Consider the following 15,682-nt stretch of genomic DNA (forward strand, 5'->3'; position numbering starts at 1 on the left):
TAGTATATTTAAATTTTGCTAAGGTATTTGATAGATTGTTACATGAAAAGCTTGTAGTTAAATTGGAACAGATGAGATTGGATGGTAGATTAGTGCATTGGATTGGAGGTTGGCTGTCTGACAGGTATCAGCAGGTTGCATATGTGGGGGGAAGTGATATCCAATATACAGAAGAGGAAAGTCGCTAGTGGTATGCCCCAGGATCTGTTTTTGGGTCAGTTGTTATTTAATTTGTATGTAAATGACATTGGAAGGGGCTTAAATTTTGATATACAGTTGTTTGCAGATTATACAACATTGGGGAGAGTTATGAGAAGTAGAGCAGTTGTTGCAACCTTGCAAGAGGACTTGAATAGCCTGTCTGAATGGGCAAGTGTGTGTGGGGATGTCGTTTTAATGTATCAAAGGATAAGGTTTTAAAATTTGGAAAGCAAAAATGGGATCCATAGTATAAGATTGATGAGGATATCTAGAGGAGGTGGAGAAAATGAAAGATCTGGGGGTTGATGGTGGTGGAAAGTGATTTGAAATTTCGTGGATATTTTGCTAAAATAGTGAGGACAACACAGTAAATTATGGAAGTGGAGACCACTGACATGTAGAAGTAAGGATGTTATGGTTCCATTGTACAAGATAATGGAACAATGGACAATGAATCAGTCAACATATGGATTATTGTACACAGATTTGATTGCCTGGTTTTCAAAAGGATGATGAGATGTTGGAGAGGGTTCAGAGACAATTGACTAAGTCAGTTTTTAGTCTTTGGAATGTGGAGTATGAGGACAGATTGAGGAAATGCATTGCATTTCCTTAATCTACAGATTAACAAGGATGAGATTTTTCATAGAATGTCTGGAATCAGAGAAAGAACAAGAGGTCATTCCTGGAAGCTGTATAAGGAGGGTGTGAGCAAAGTGCATTTAAGTCAAGGTATGATGAGATGTGCATGTGAGAGCAGGCCTCCTGCAATGAGTCTCTTGACTTCATTGATATCTGATGATGATGATGATAATAATAATAATAATAATAAAGTAATTGCATTTCATCTCAGCGCATTTGGATGTACAAGACAAATGAATCTCTCTTACTACATTGTATTTTTATTAACAAAAAATTTACTTAGTGCTCCTTGCTAATCACACTCTGACATAACTTCCAGGGGCAGCTTCTTTTTCTTTGCTTTCCAGTAATGTATTAAAATTTTTTCTTCATCGTCAATTTCATATTTCTTTAGTAACTTATATGTTATTATCATGTCTTCTCTTTTCTGCATATTGACAAACTGTTGTAACCTATAAATCTTTAGTCTCCTCATAAGGTGAATTCTACAGACTAGTCACTATGTTGGTTACTTGCCTCTAGATCATCCCTAATACTTCCATATCCCCAAGAAACCCAGATGGTGTCATATTGATGCCTTCTTATTAGTATAATATTTTAATGGCTTATTACAAAACCACAGTAAAAAAAAAATCAGTCTTTTAATTCAATACTTTGCTACAGCAACTGAGGCAATGTTCAAGGATAACGATAACAATGGAAAATAAAGCAAAATTGAATAAGGACATGGAATTTCAAGCAAGTATCAACATATTTCAGCTGTACCCTCTGGGCACAGTCAAAAGTAGCTCAATTTTTGACAGAGCACTAGCTCCGGTTCTGCTGTATGTAACATCTCTTTTATGTTCTTCTAGACATAATTTGATGGATTTTTCCTCCTGGCTAATTTACTGAAGAATTAGATTTGATGGATTTTTTTCCCTCCTGGCCAATTTACTAAAGAATTTGAGATTGGTGGCTCTCTTCTATTCCTGGATGTCAAACTCACTTGTATTTCTGAGAAATTAAAAATCTCTATTTACAGGAAACCAACTCACACTAATATATATCTCCATGTACAGTCCCATCACTATCCACCTCAAAAACTTCGCATTATTTCTAAGTAGACAAACATGCTCTCTCTCTCTCTCCCCCCCCCCCCTCTGTGAAGAAGAAGATATTAACAAAGAACTTCAATTACTTCTTACAACCTTTTAGCAAAATGGTTATTAAAAACAAACAGTGAATAAGCTACTATATAATCCACCTCCTCACAAAAGATAGAAATAGTGAAAAAGACTAAAAATCCCTACTATATATCAGTTCCATTCTGCAAAAATTTCCCAAAGTTCTTAAAAAATATAACATCTGGACTTCTTTTACTTCTCTTCTGAAACTCCATTCCTTGCTCAGTACATCCAAGCAAAAACATAACAACCTGAAATATCCCAGTGTTTACCATATTTGGTGCAACTGCAATATGCCTTATTTTGGCCAAATGGAAAAATCCATCAAATTACTTCTAGAGGAACATAAAAGAGACATCACATAAGGCAGAACCAGAGCTAGTGCTTTGCCAAACTATGTCCTGAATTATGCTGATGCTAATGAGGAAAACTCTATTGAATATCCAGTCTTATGGGACAAATCGGGAAAATATCTTTTGATGCTATGATGAACTGGAAAGAAGAATTGTAGAATCTGAAGAAATTGTCCTTAACCCAGTACATCTCAACACTAACCTTAGCTATAATCTCTCAAATTGTCATTGTACTGTTATCCAACTTTGACATTTATGAGACCTTGAACGCATGCACATTCCTAACAATGAAGAAATGCATAGAACAGTTTCAAACGTTAATACGTTAACACTTTAATATAATTTTTTTTGTCTTTTGCAAATGTTTGTTGGTAGTTCTCTCTTATTATGCACCCGAAGAAGTTTATGAAGATGAAACTAGTCGTGCTGGCTATTTAATTAAAATAATGTTTCTATTTTTATCTCATGGCTTATAGTCATTTAATCTGTTTTTAAAAAATATGTCTCTCAGCCTAAATCAGTTATATCATATATATATATATATATATATATATATATATATATATATATATATATATATATATATATATATATATATATATATATATATATATATATATATATATAGAGAGAGATTTTTTTTTCTAAGTTGGTACATCTGTCATAGGCACACAGATGAAATTGCAAGTCATTCTGTCAAGCAGCTTTTTTTTTTATACAGCTGTCAGAAACCAAAGTGTTGTCTGTATCCCTTTAAATGGATAAAACTGAATATCGTGCAGTCAAAAAATTCTCTGTAAAAGAAGGTTTAACGCCAGAAGACATTCATTCGAAGTTCACAAAAGTTTATGGGCATTCTCCTCCTTCGTTTTTGACAATTAAGAAATCTGCTGCCAAGTTTAAATGCGGCTGTACCAGCCTTGAACATCCACCCTATTCCCCAGATTTGGTTTTCTCTGACTTCTATCTCTTCCCAAAGCTAAAAATCTTCCTTACTGGTCAGCATTTTATTTTTCTTCGAATCAAGAGGCGATTGCAGATGTAGAGGGGGATTTTGCAGATCTTAATTTTGAAGCTATGAATTTATTTTTCATTGTTAGGCCAAGAACTTTTCAGACCACCCACGGATATATATATATATATTTTTTTTTTTTTTATTGTAAACATAACAATCTTATGTGCAGGATTAACCAGTTTTTTTTTGGTTCTCTGCAGTCAGGCAGAGAGGTTACATGCTCATACTCTTGTTGAGGTATGTTACATCGAAATATCAGTTATAAGGTGAATTACATTTTTTTTTTTTTTAAATTAAAGCCATTAACAGTTATTTGACATGATACTGTATAAGAACATAAAATCTGACATGTATGTGGAAGAACATATCAGTTACTATAGGACAATATTATCTATTTACATGAAAGTGACAGCTGATTAATATCCACACTGTTAAGCATAAAAAAAACCTTTCTTCCCCCTTTTTTTTGGGGGGGGAATGATGTCACTTCTATGCTGGAAAGTGGACTATGATGCAGCCACCCTGCTCAGCCATGAGTTGATTATGTGGATTCCAGTCTTGGTGGAAAAGATCTAAGGCGGGAGTGTCAAACTCAAATTGGACTGCGGGCCATTTTCTATAAAACTGTATCTCAAGTGGGCCACAAAACATTTCCGACTAAAAAACCCTGCACTAATTAGAATCGAAGGGACGTGAAAAAATGAGTATAAATAAATTGGAAAATTAATAACAAAAATTTTATTTATTCTAAGCATTACAAGACATAAAATAATAGTATAATGATTATGACAACTCATAAAAAAATAATATAAAGAATATTTTTATTATATTAATATTTACAATAGATGGCATTTAATCCAAATTAAAACGAAATTAAATTTTATATAAATAAATCAAATATTTATATATTTATATACATTCTAAAAAAAATACAAACTCTCATTAATAACCATCACAAAAATTTACAGAGCGTCCTGTTAGTTTGAAATTTTTTGTGTTTCCATTGAAATAAAATACTTCTATATATATATATATTTTTTTTTTTGGCGAGGGGGGGGGGCTATATTTTGAATATTTAAAGGAATTTTTAAATGTTACTGAAAATTTTGGGGAAAAATTATAATATTTTTGGGTTAAAAAAAAAATATATATATATATATATATACACACACACTTGCATAATATAATTATTATAATTTAATTTCACTATTTTATTTTTTTCCCGACACTTGACAGCGTTTATTATTAACCAGCCTGTCAAAATTTGGACTCAAAGATTGTGACCATATGACCTTCATTATGGCGAAAGGTTGACTTCAGTTAATCTTGATCTGTGAGCTGTTTTGTTACCTTTCATACATGAAAATAATTGTTCTCATAAATAGGTGCTTGCAAAATAACATAGAATATTTGCTGCAAACTTTTTTATTTCCGGATATTTTTGACCTAAATAACCGTATATTTTTGGTACACCAACTTCTTGGTATTTCGCTTTTAGAATGGAATCATTTTGGAAATCAGTAAGTTCCATATGAATACAAATAGGAGCTTTTTCGAAATTAAAGGAAAAAGGATCTGTAAAAATTGAAAGAACTTCTTGCTCCTTGAAATCTTTAAATCGCCTATCAAATTCTTCTTTTATATTTTCTAGTTTGGAACAATATTGAGAAAAGGTAAAACTTTGATTCTTATTGTTCAACTGTTCACACATAGGAAAGTAATTTAGAATATTCTCTTTTAAATGATTTTGAAGCAAAACTAACTTACATCTAAAACTTGCCAGTGCATCATACATGTGTGTTATTAACTGATCTTTCCCCTGAAGTTTGACATTTAAATCATTCAAATGTCCTGTAATATCAGCTAAGAATGCCAGATCTTGTACCCATGTGTGATCATTAAGAAATGCAACATCATGATTTTTCATTTCTAGGAACAATTTGATCTCCTCTAAAAGTAAAAAAAAAAAGCTTTTTAGAACCTTATGACAAGATAACCAACAAATCTCTGTGTAATAAGGTAGCCCTTCAAATTCACTCTCCAAGTCTTTTAGAAATTGTGCAAACTGGTGGTGATTGAGGCCTCTGGATCGGATGAAGTTCACGGTATTTGTCACAGGCTTAAGTACGCTGCTTATTTCCAACATTTTGGAGCACTGGACCTGCTGATGAATAATGCAGTGGAAAGATTACAGTTTTGGAATGTCTGGATACATTTCCTTTAACTTTGCTGCAAGTCTTGATACAAAACCTTTATTTTTGCCTGTCATTGCTGGAGCACCATCAGTTGTCACTGCTATGATCCTGTTCAGAGGAAGTTGATATTTTTCAAAAATGCCCCACACGGCGTCAAAAATGTCTTCCCCTGTAGTGGTTCCATGAATGGGAACCATTTCCAAGAACTCTTCAGTAATATTCATATTGTCTTTGCAAGCCTGAAGAAACAAAGCAACTTGAGCCACGTCGTGAATATCGAAACTTTTGTCAAGTGCAATTGAAAAGCACTGTATGTTTGCGGATATTTCTTGCAACTGGTCACACAAATTATCTACCATTTCAGTTATTCTTTCGATCACAGTGTTTTTGGACAAAGAAATATCGTGAAATACTTGCACATTTTTGGGACATACGTTTTCGGCTGCTTTTATCATACATTCCTTAAGGAACCGTCACTAAAAGGTTTAGAATGTTTCACCAATAAATATGGCATTTCACCAATAAATTGAATATGGTGCCAATGCGACGTAAGATAATGGCGTCCAAAAATACGACACCATTGTTCAAAAACTGTAATGTGAGAGAGTTTGTCCAATGTGATGTGTGTGGGATGTATACATTCCCCAATGAGGCTGGAGTTTGGATTGAAAGTGGTGGGAGAATGTGCAGAAAGTGTAAGCAAAGTGAGGAGTTGAAGTATGTGTCAGGTTCTGAGACAGTTATGGTTGAAGAAAGCCAGAATGTGAGTGAAAATAGTGGCTTGATAGGGAATTGCGATGTACAAGATGGCAATGAGAGCGATGATCAAAGAAAGAATGAAAGCAACTATACAGAGAGAGAAAATGGCTTAAATGATAAAAAAATGAGGAATTATTTGTAGGAAGTGAGATCGCTAGGTTGCGCGCAGTGATACAAAATGCACAGCGGCAATTAGAGCGCCTGCAAAACTTTTTCCAGAGTGATTCAGCTAACGTAAATAAACAAGTGTTTGAAAGGAAAAATAAGCGTAAGAGTGAGAGAGTTTCTGAAATGAAGGAAAGAGTGTTGTATAGTGACTCATCATTAAAAGGAGTGAAGATGGGAGTTTAACTAAATCGTACTTACTGGGTGCAAAATTTAAGGATGTAAGTGAGAGTATTAGAGTGAAAAACAGAGGGTGAAAGAATTGACAGTTGTGGCAGGTACGAATGAATTGAAAGGAGATAAATTTTTTATGAGAGAGGACTTGAAAGTATTGTTAAAGGTAGCGAAATAAAAGAGTGACAGAGTTAGAATGGTGAGTCTGTTGATGCGGTATGACAGAGAGGAGTTTAGAAGGAGGGCCATAATCACAAATGACATTATGCGCAGGTTATGCAGACAGTGTGGTGTGGGATTCGTGGATGTGTGGAATGAGTTTGATGGGCGAAAGGATTTATACAAGATGGATGGCCTGCATTTGAATGTATTTGGTGTGCGGAGACTGGAAAAAGTGTTGCTGAATGAAGTGAAAATGGATGTGCAGAACCAGGGAAACTAGAACTACCAAGGAGGGGGGGGGGATATGCGGACATCAGTGAGACAGTTGAATGTAAGAATGTATATAATGTACCTGAGCCAGTACTAAGGACAAAAAATGGGAATGGGATATTTAGAATAATGCATCAAGGTAGGGGTGGGACAAAGGGATCACTGCATTTCATGTATACTAATGCCAGGAGTATTAGGAACAAGAAGGAAGAATTTTTGGCCTTGATTGGCTCTTCCTGGCCAATCAAGTATGAATTCTTCATACTTCTTAATTATTCTTCTCTCAGTTTACCCTCAAAGCGTGAATATTGTTCTTTGTGAATTTTATCGTAGTGCCTTTTTATGTTATATTCTTTGGCGACACTAATTGTTCCTATAAACAAAGGATAAAATTGTGTGCATTATTTGTAACAAAATCTACCAGAATTCTTACAGAATTGAGTGAAAAACGTTACCTAATATAATAAAAACTAATTGTTTTGTTACAAATAATGCACACAGTTTTATCCTTTGTTTCAGTGCAGAAGTAATTTAATTCCCATTTTTCTTGAAATTTTCTCCTTTCATCAGCAATTTTTTTTTTTTCTTGTTGGCTTGGAAAGCGACATTGTCTTGGTGAATATAGTATTAATATTATTAATAATTTTTATAAAAATGTTTGAATAAAATCGCACAAAACTGTAGACCAGTGCACGATACTATTGCAAATAAAAATGAAAAATAATAATAAAAGGGAGTCTCTCACTGCTAGATTGTCGTTGAATCGTGTTCGGCACACTGACTTCAAAGATCACTGATTGACTGTAGCAGGCAATTATAAACTCATAGCTGAATTTCCATGAGTGTGTATGCTGCGCATCACATGAACAGCTGGTAGCCAATAGAATTCAACTTTTTCAGTACGCTACCATCAGCGTGCTGTAAATTAACAATGAAAGCATAAATATAGTTTACGACTGATTAGGATCGGATCTAACATTGAAATTGCAACATAAATTTTTATTATTGCAATTATATTATAGCAGATTGTTGCATCCATATTGTAACTATATAGTTTACAATTGATTAGGATCGGATCTAACATTGAAATAGCGATATAAATTTTTATTACTGCAATTATATTATAGCAGGTCGTTGCATCCATATTGTAACTATAAATGTCGTATGAAAACGAATAAATCGATACCGTATTTACTCGAATATAAGAATATAACTCGCACTTTTTTTTCCCCAAAATTAAAGCTAAAAAATCATGGTGTGAGATATATGCGGGGATTTTTAGAAACTAAAGTTTTCAGAGAAAAAACTGAAAATGGGGATACTTACCAAGAATCTCCTCTTCGTTATAGCTACTTCGGGCCTCGAGAGCAGTTTCCTTGTGTGCATTGTCAAAGTCATCTATCCAAATAGCATCATCTTCTTTCCCATTATTCCAAGTAAAAATTACAAGTAATTTACAAGATTTTAGATACGTAATTAACACCCTTCACGAATGTTTGAGAAGTGAAAGCAGAACTTGAAATAGGCAGCAATGGTAGGCCAATAGAGATAGAACAGCTATGAAGATGTGGATATGATTGGTGCGGTATTAACAAAAGATCGTGTTACCAAAACACAAAGTCCAGCCGACATTTTTGAGCTGAACCGCTAATTCTCTTCAACCAAATTCCATAATATCTGAAACTGTCTTAACAGCATTCACTCTATATGTCTTAGTTTTAACACGTTTACGAATTTTATTGCAGCTTTGTGTTTGAGTTAGTGGGGCACTCACACACATCTAACTAAAAACAATAGATTTTAGTTAGATACCGTGTTTTCCGGTGAAACATATGGTTTTGCTTAAGTCTAAACAGCATGGTTAATGTGGGTGGGGACATGTGATTCATTAGTTAGTGCCATTTTTATACCAGTTGTCTCTAATTGCAGTTGGGGAAGGCATGTTGTTTACCGCGGGGAGTGAGTTATTGTTCCGACGTGAAAGTGGTTAAACTTTATTTTCGTGTGCGATGTACAGTACATGCAAAACTTGTTAATTTCTTTTTTCATAAAGTAAAATCAGGGTACAGGGGTGTGAGTCATATGCCAGGGTGAGTTATATTCAAGTAAATACGGTATTTCTGTTTTATTATAAAAAGCAATCATCCTTTTTTTAACATCTTTCCTTGAGGCGTTGGGGATTGCATGAAATTGCTTTGGGGGCCACCAGTTTGACACCCCTGATCTAAGGTGTTGTTTTGCCTGTGGTGGTGATGATGCTCGTGTAGGATCCGACTTCTCACCTGGTGTTTGAAGGCTGCAAGGAGTTGGTCAGCTGCCCCCCCCCCCCCTCTCTCTCTGCGAAGTTGCTGTGCTGTCTGGTCTTGTATGTCTGAGGTAGAAGCTGTATATTACAGCTTTTGCAGTGATGAAGAGGTAGTTGCAGAGTGAATGATTATTTGATTCTGCATGGACGAGATTGAAATACTCCTCTTCTGTATGAAGACTACCACAGGTGAGAGCTGCCGTTTCCCAAGACAAACTGATTAACTGGGTGTTGACTGGGCATTCTAAGTAGATATGCCTGACTGTTCCTGATCATTAGCAGAACAGGCAGCTATCTGAGACATCTGAGTTAAATTTTCGTAATATAGTTGGAGTGGGTAATACATTGTGCCACATTCTCCACTGAATATCTGCGTCTGGTTTGATGGCTTTTGTACAATATGGTAGGTCCTATTGAAATAGTGTTCGGTGGAATGATGTAGGATTTTCCAGTAAAGTGCTTTGGTTCAACTGTTGTGTTAGAGTGCTGTAGATTTTGTTAGTGTTGCTAGGTGTAAGTTTTTCCCATGAATTATTAGTTTTTATCAGGAAGATAGGCACCGGATCTTCTGAAGTTAGGAGGGCTAAGCCTCTCTTCCATTATGCTATCAGGCATAGTGGCTTGAAAAGTGGCCTTTACAGTGTGTATCTGCTCAGCCTGATTCCTGTATTCCAGGTTTTCGAGCTATTTTGAAAAGCGCCAGGTGAGGCTCGGAGAAAGAATGTCACCCAAGATCCTCACACCTCGCCAGCTCCATGGAGGAAAGAAAATCTCTTTCTGAGTGATTGGGTTTCTTACCATCGTGTTGTAGAAGATGGGTTCCATGAGGATTTCAGGAAGGAATGATGTCTTCACTGTGTCCTAGAGGTTTAGCTTCTTCCATCTTCGAAGGGTATGTTTGTAGAAGTTTGTTAGATTCACTGGCACATGCACTGTTGTCATTTTTGAGGTTGTGGAGAGAGAGAGGGAGATCTCTAGTGGCCGAAGTGAAAATATATTCATTGATGCATTTGTGTGCTATTTCCTGTTGTAAGGTATTAAGGAGAATTGAGTGTGGAACGTTGTTATCCTGTTGTCAACAGAGGTCAAGTTTTGTCCTCCATCTTTGAGAGAAGTACATAGTTTGGTGTATTAGAGTCAGTTTATTTTGTTCTATATGAATCAATAGATGGTTGACTTTATTTGTTTTAGACTGGTGGCATGAGAATCTTTAGTGTATGCCAAAGGACACTGGTGGCTATTTGGTTAACAATTATTGTTCTCCCTCTTGTGGAGGCAGAGGCTCATATTGCTGCCCACTTTCCTAGTACTTGCTTGAAATGTTTGTTTAGTCTTTCCCAGTTCTTATCCACATAAGAGGGCATGTTTCTTAGGCAAATCCCCAGGTATTTGTTTCCTTCTGTGGACCAGTGACCAGACATTGGGAAATCAGTTCGGTTTTTCCATTTGCCACACCGCAGTCCTGTGGTTTTATGTGCTTTTAGTTTGGCACCTGAGGCTGCTTGGTATTGTTGGTATGCTGTTTGTATGTTATGGAAATCCTTTTCTTTGCAGGCTATAATTGTAACATCATCAGCATATGCTGTCAGAGTTATGGTTTGGTAGGAAAGTTTAGGATGGGATGCCCTAAGCAGCATGTTTAATCTACACAAAAAGGGCTCAATGGCAATTGTGTAAAGAGGACCGGAATGTGGAAAGCCTTGTTTAATACCTCTGCTGTATGGTACAGTTATCGTAAGTCTGTTGTTTATTTTCATGCAAAAGTGTGCTTTGGCATACAACATCTTAATAGAATGAATGATGCCTGAGCTACAGCCGAAGGCTTTCAAGCAGCTGAATAGGTTATAGGTGTTCAATGCGGTCGAAAGCTTTTCCTTGGTCTAGTGTTACAAAACCCATTGTTTCACTGTTGTTATTGGCTATGCTTATGAAATCTCTTATGAGATGTAAGTTTTCGTGGATAGATCATCCAGGGATAGCTCTGATGCATATTTATGATTTTGTTCAGAGTGGGTTTAAGTTTGTTGGCAATGGCTTTTGATATAATTTTACAGTCAGTGTTTATGATGGAGATGGGTCTCCAGTTTCCTAATTTCTTCACATCTCCTTTCTTTGGAATGAGTTTAATAACAGATGTTGTCATATTGAGTGGGAAGCCATTGGTATTCGCATCGACATATACTCTGTAGAGGATAGGTCCAAGCTGTTCCCAGAAGGACTAGTAATATTCAGTGGTGAGCCCATCTATGCCAGGAGATTTATCTTTAGGTAAGGAGGTGCAGGCAGTTGGCAAATTGTGTAGTGTGATGGGGAGTTCAGTGTTACACCTAGTTGCTGGTAAGAGTCTTTTCACATCGGAGAGAATTATATTCGTGGCATCCATAAATGTTGAGTTTGCTTGGTATAAATTTATTTCTGTAGTACTGCAAGGTATATAAGAGGATTTCTTCATGATTTTCTATGATGTTTCTACTATCTGTTGTTATGGAAGATATAGTGGTGCACTCTTGTTCGCATTTTTCCTGTGAGAAGAAATAATTTGTGGGTGCATCTGTGAAGTTAATGTGCTTGCGTCGTGCTCTTATTAGTGCTCCTCTTGCAGAGTGCTCTAGGTGTGAGCGTATGGTGACTTCTAAGGACTGATATTCCTCAGATTCTGGATGATGTAATTGCTGTTATTGTTGCAGATTTTTAAGGACTGAATGCTTATTCAAATTACTCTGGTGACTATATTTTTGGGTAAATACCCTAACTTTGGATTTAAAGAGTAACCACCATCACCACCATGCGGAAATTGATTGGGAAATAAGTATATCTCTGAAGAGAGTTTCGATATATTTTTTGTTGGTTCTGAGATATTCTGTATCCTGCAGTAGTAGGCTGTTATTAAATATCCAGTATGCTCCTCCTTTGTGTCTGGTGTGTCCTGTATTTTTCCTGTATGCAACTTCAATTAGGTTAAAGTTGCATGTAGGAAAAATCAGATCCATATAACAGAAATGTGGATTCAATCAAACATTTGCATACATAACCTCCCTCTGTTATAGCAGCAATGTTATAACATTGCTGCTACTATGAAAAAAAATTTTGTTATGCTAATTTCTGCTAGTACCCTTCAGGTATAATTCAAATTCTTAGCTGTTCAATAATAAGATATTCACTGTTAATAATAATAATAGGTACATATATTACTGATATAGGGAATGATTTGTAAGAAAATATCCATTGTTTGCAGATAAAACAAAACTGGGGAGGGGAACAGTTAATAATGGTGACTCACAAATTTTGCATGATGATTTAAAGAGACTGACAGTGTGGGTAAAGGATAATGGTTATCAGTTTAATCTGCCAATGTGTAAGGTTATGTATAACTTCAGGAACAAAAAATTATAAGTTGTATATAGTCACAAATAGAACTGGACTACAGGAAACTGGCAAGGCTAGGAATTTGAGGGTGATGATAGACGAGAATAGAAGTTAAGACGAAAAATTTCTCAAGTGAACAAAATAGCTCAAAGAATCACTTGAATATTGTGAGCACTGGAAAATAGAAATAAACAAATTATTATTATTCTTTATAGTGCTTTAATATGCTTTTTAAACTTACATGTTGACTATACATATTATTATTATTATTATTAATATTATTATTATTATTATTATTATTGCATAATAAGAATTGAATCATGAAAATTGCATATATCTCATTAGTGATTACATCTGCAAAAGTGATAAATTCTAAGTATAGTACTGTGCATCAAGCACAAAATATTAATCTTGATTATTTATTTTGTATCAGAGCGCACGCACACACATGCACACAAAATTGCATATTTCCTTATTCTATCCAGATTGTTATTATTTGATGTAAGAAATTTTACTGTGCATTTATTAATATTGATGTAATTAATGCTTAAGTTATATTAATGTGATTTTTTTCCCAGGGAGATTGAACCAGAATCAGATGAGTTTGAAATATATGTATCGGATGGAATTCACAATTCTTCTTCCCTGGTTGTGTTCATCAGTATTTTTCCTCGAAATGATGAGGTGCCTATAGTGACTCTTAAGAATTTCACTATACCCGAGGGTGGTATGCAGGATATCGGTAGCATTTTGTTTGTTAAAGACAAAGATCTTCCTGGTGATTTATTGACAGTTCACCTTAATATGGCACCACAGTATGGATCTATTGTTCATGTAATACAAGCAGAAAACAATGGACGTAGTATTAAATTTCCATTTACTGAATTAGCCTTTGAAAATTTTAATAGTGTATTTTATCACCATAGTGGATCAGAAGATTTTAGTGATTCCTTTGAATTAATTGTAAGTGATGGCTTTCATAAGGTACTGAAGAAATCATTTGTAGAAATCCTCCCAGTAAATGATGAACCACCTAAACTTATTAAAAATATTGGTATTCAGGTTGAATCTGGCAGTAATGTTATACTTTCAAGTGAAGTATTGTTTGTTACAGATAGAGACTCATCATCAGGGGAACTATTTTATATGCTTCTCTCATCCCCTAGGACTGGTTTCTTACAGAAAAAATCTTCAGAAAATATTTGGTCTAATCTTCAGTCTACGAAATTTTCACAGGAAGATGTAAATCTGAATTTAGTGAGGTAAGTCATGTTATTTTCCTTGTAAGATGAATATAAGAAATTTGGTCAGTTTCATTCATAATATTCATATTTTTAGAATATTTAGAAATTTAGAATATTTAATGTTGTGTACTTGATCTATTACCCTTCCTTCCATTATAAAGGAATTATAAATAAAGAGATATGTATCTATATACTTCAGGAAATAGGAGCACACAAAAAAATAATTTTCCCCCTCATTTCTGTATATCTGTGTTTTTTTATGTAGGAAGCTACCAACAAAACAGCAAAATGGAGTTCTCCTCCGTTTTTTGTTCTTGTTTATTTAGTCTAGCTTCATTATTTGAATTTTTAGTGTGGCAATGTTATTTTTGCAACATGTAGAAAGTTTTTTACCTTGGGTATATAGTATATTAAAGATACCAAGCAATTTTATAAGCTAGGTTTTAATCCTTTTTCCCAAGTAAGCATACAGACAAGTATGTCAAGTTTGTGCCTGTATGTAGTGCAAGACTGAGGCAACTCTTGCAAGTAGTACAAGACTAAGGCAACTCATGGTAAAGGTGGAGTAAACTCCTATCACTTTCCTTAGTATTTTTCCCCTAATACAAAGCACATCCCCTTGTGGAGATATATGATGCTATGCATTAAAGGCAGGGGTAACTACCCAGACCAGTTTTGACCTTTGTATAGGTGAAGCAGGGGCTCTAAAAATAAGATGATCCCGAAAGATTGCCCAACTCAGCATTGTTCTACTCAGTGACAGGCTCACCCCATCACCGAGAAGAACTTCTCAGCATTGGCTCTACCCAGTGGCAGGCTCACCCCACCACCAAGCAGAGCCATAATCTCAGTGGTGGCCCACTCAGAGACAGGCAAAAACCTACCCCCAAGCAGAGCCTCTCAAATCATAACCAGACCCACACTGGTTTCGATCTTTATTGAGGTCTCGTCATGGGAGCCAGACCTGAAATACGAGGGTTGAAGTAATGCAGAGCTTATATGAATTTTACCTAAACAAGTTGCCACAAGGTGCTTTGACTTCATTAAATAAAAATCTCAGGATGAGAGTAAGATGTAGAAAGTTTTTTACCTTGGGTATATAGTATGTTAAAGATACCAAGCAATTTTATAAGGTAGGTTTTAATCCTTTTTCCCAAGTAAGCAAACAGACAAGTACAGGGTGTTCGGGATAAATTTGACAGTTTCGTAAGGAAAAAGAAAATCTTCTTTGTATCTATTAAATTTAATGAATTGACAAAAAAACATTACAGGCAGAGTTAATTACAATACTATCAACAAGATTTACTCAAAATAACCACCATTAGCATCGATCACAGCTTCAATTCTGCTTCGGAACCTCGAACAAGCTGATGCTACAGTCTCCCTGGGAAGGGCCGCAAAAACTGTTTTAATTTTATCCATTAACTGGGCTTTTGTATTACTGGAAGTGCGATTGGTGTCTTTTTCAACTGCGCCCCATACAAAATAATCCATGGGGTTAAGGTCTGGGGAGTTTGGAGGCCAAACATTTGGACTGGTGAAGTCGTAGAAATTTTCAGACAACCATTTTTGACTTTTCCCAGAGGTGTGGCAAGGGGCCGAATCCTGCTGCCATACATACGGCCTACCATTGGCTACCCTTGTTATCCAGGGCTTGACTACAGT

At 35.4% G+C, this 15,682-nt stretch overlaps 1 protein-coding gene across 1 annotated transcript in view; it reads left to right on the forward strand.

The window, feature by feature from the left end:
• Positions 1 to 15,682, forward strand: part of LOC150100755 (FRAS1-related extracellular matrix protein 1-like) — a 198,325-nt gene that overhangs the window by 181,098 nt on the left and 1,545 nt on the right. The window contains exon 10 of the mRNA XM_090401883.1: positions 13,352 to 14,035. Coding sequence (XP_090258009.1) covers positions 13,352 to 14,035 — 684 coding nt within the window. The remainder of the gene's footprint in view (positions 1 to 13,351; positions 14,036 to 15,682) is intronic.

This window comes from Typopeltis vanoorti, chromosome 12, assembly GCF_054136105.1.
Source record: "Typopeltis vanoorti isolate ZY-2024b chromosome 12, IOZ_Tvanoo_1.0, whole genome shotgun sequence".
Taxonomy (NCBI): Eukaryota; Metazoa; Arthropoda; class Arachnida; order Uropygi; family Thelyphonidae; genus Typopeltis; species Typopeltis vanoorti.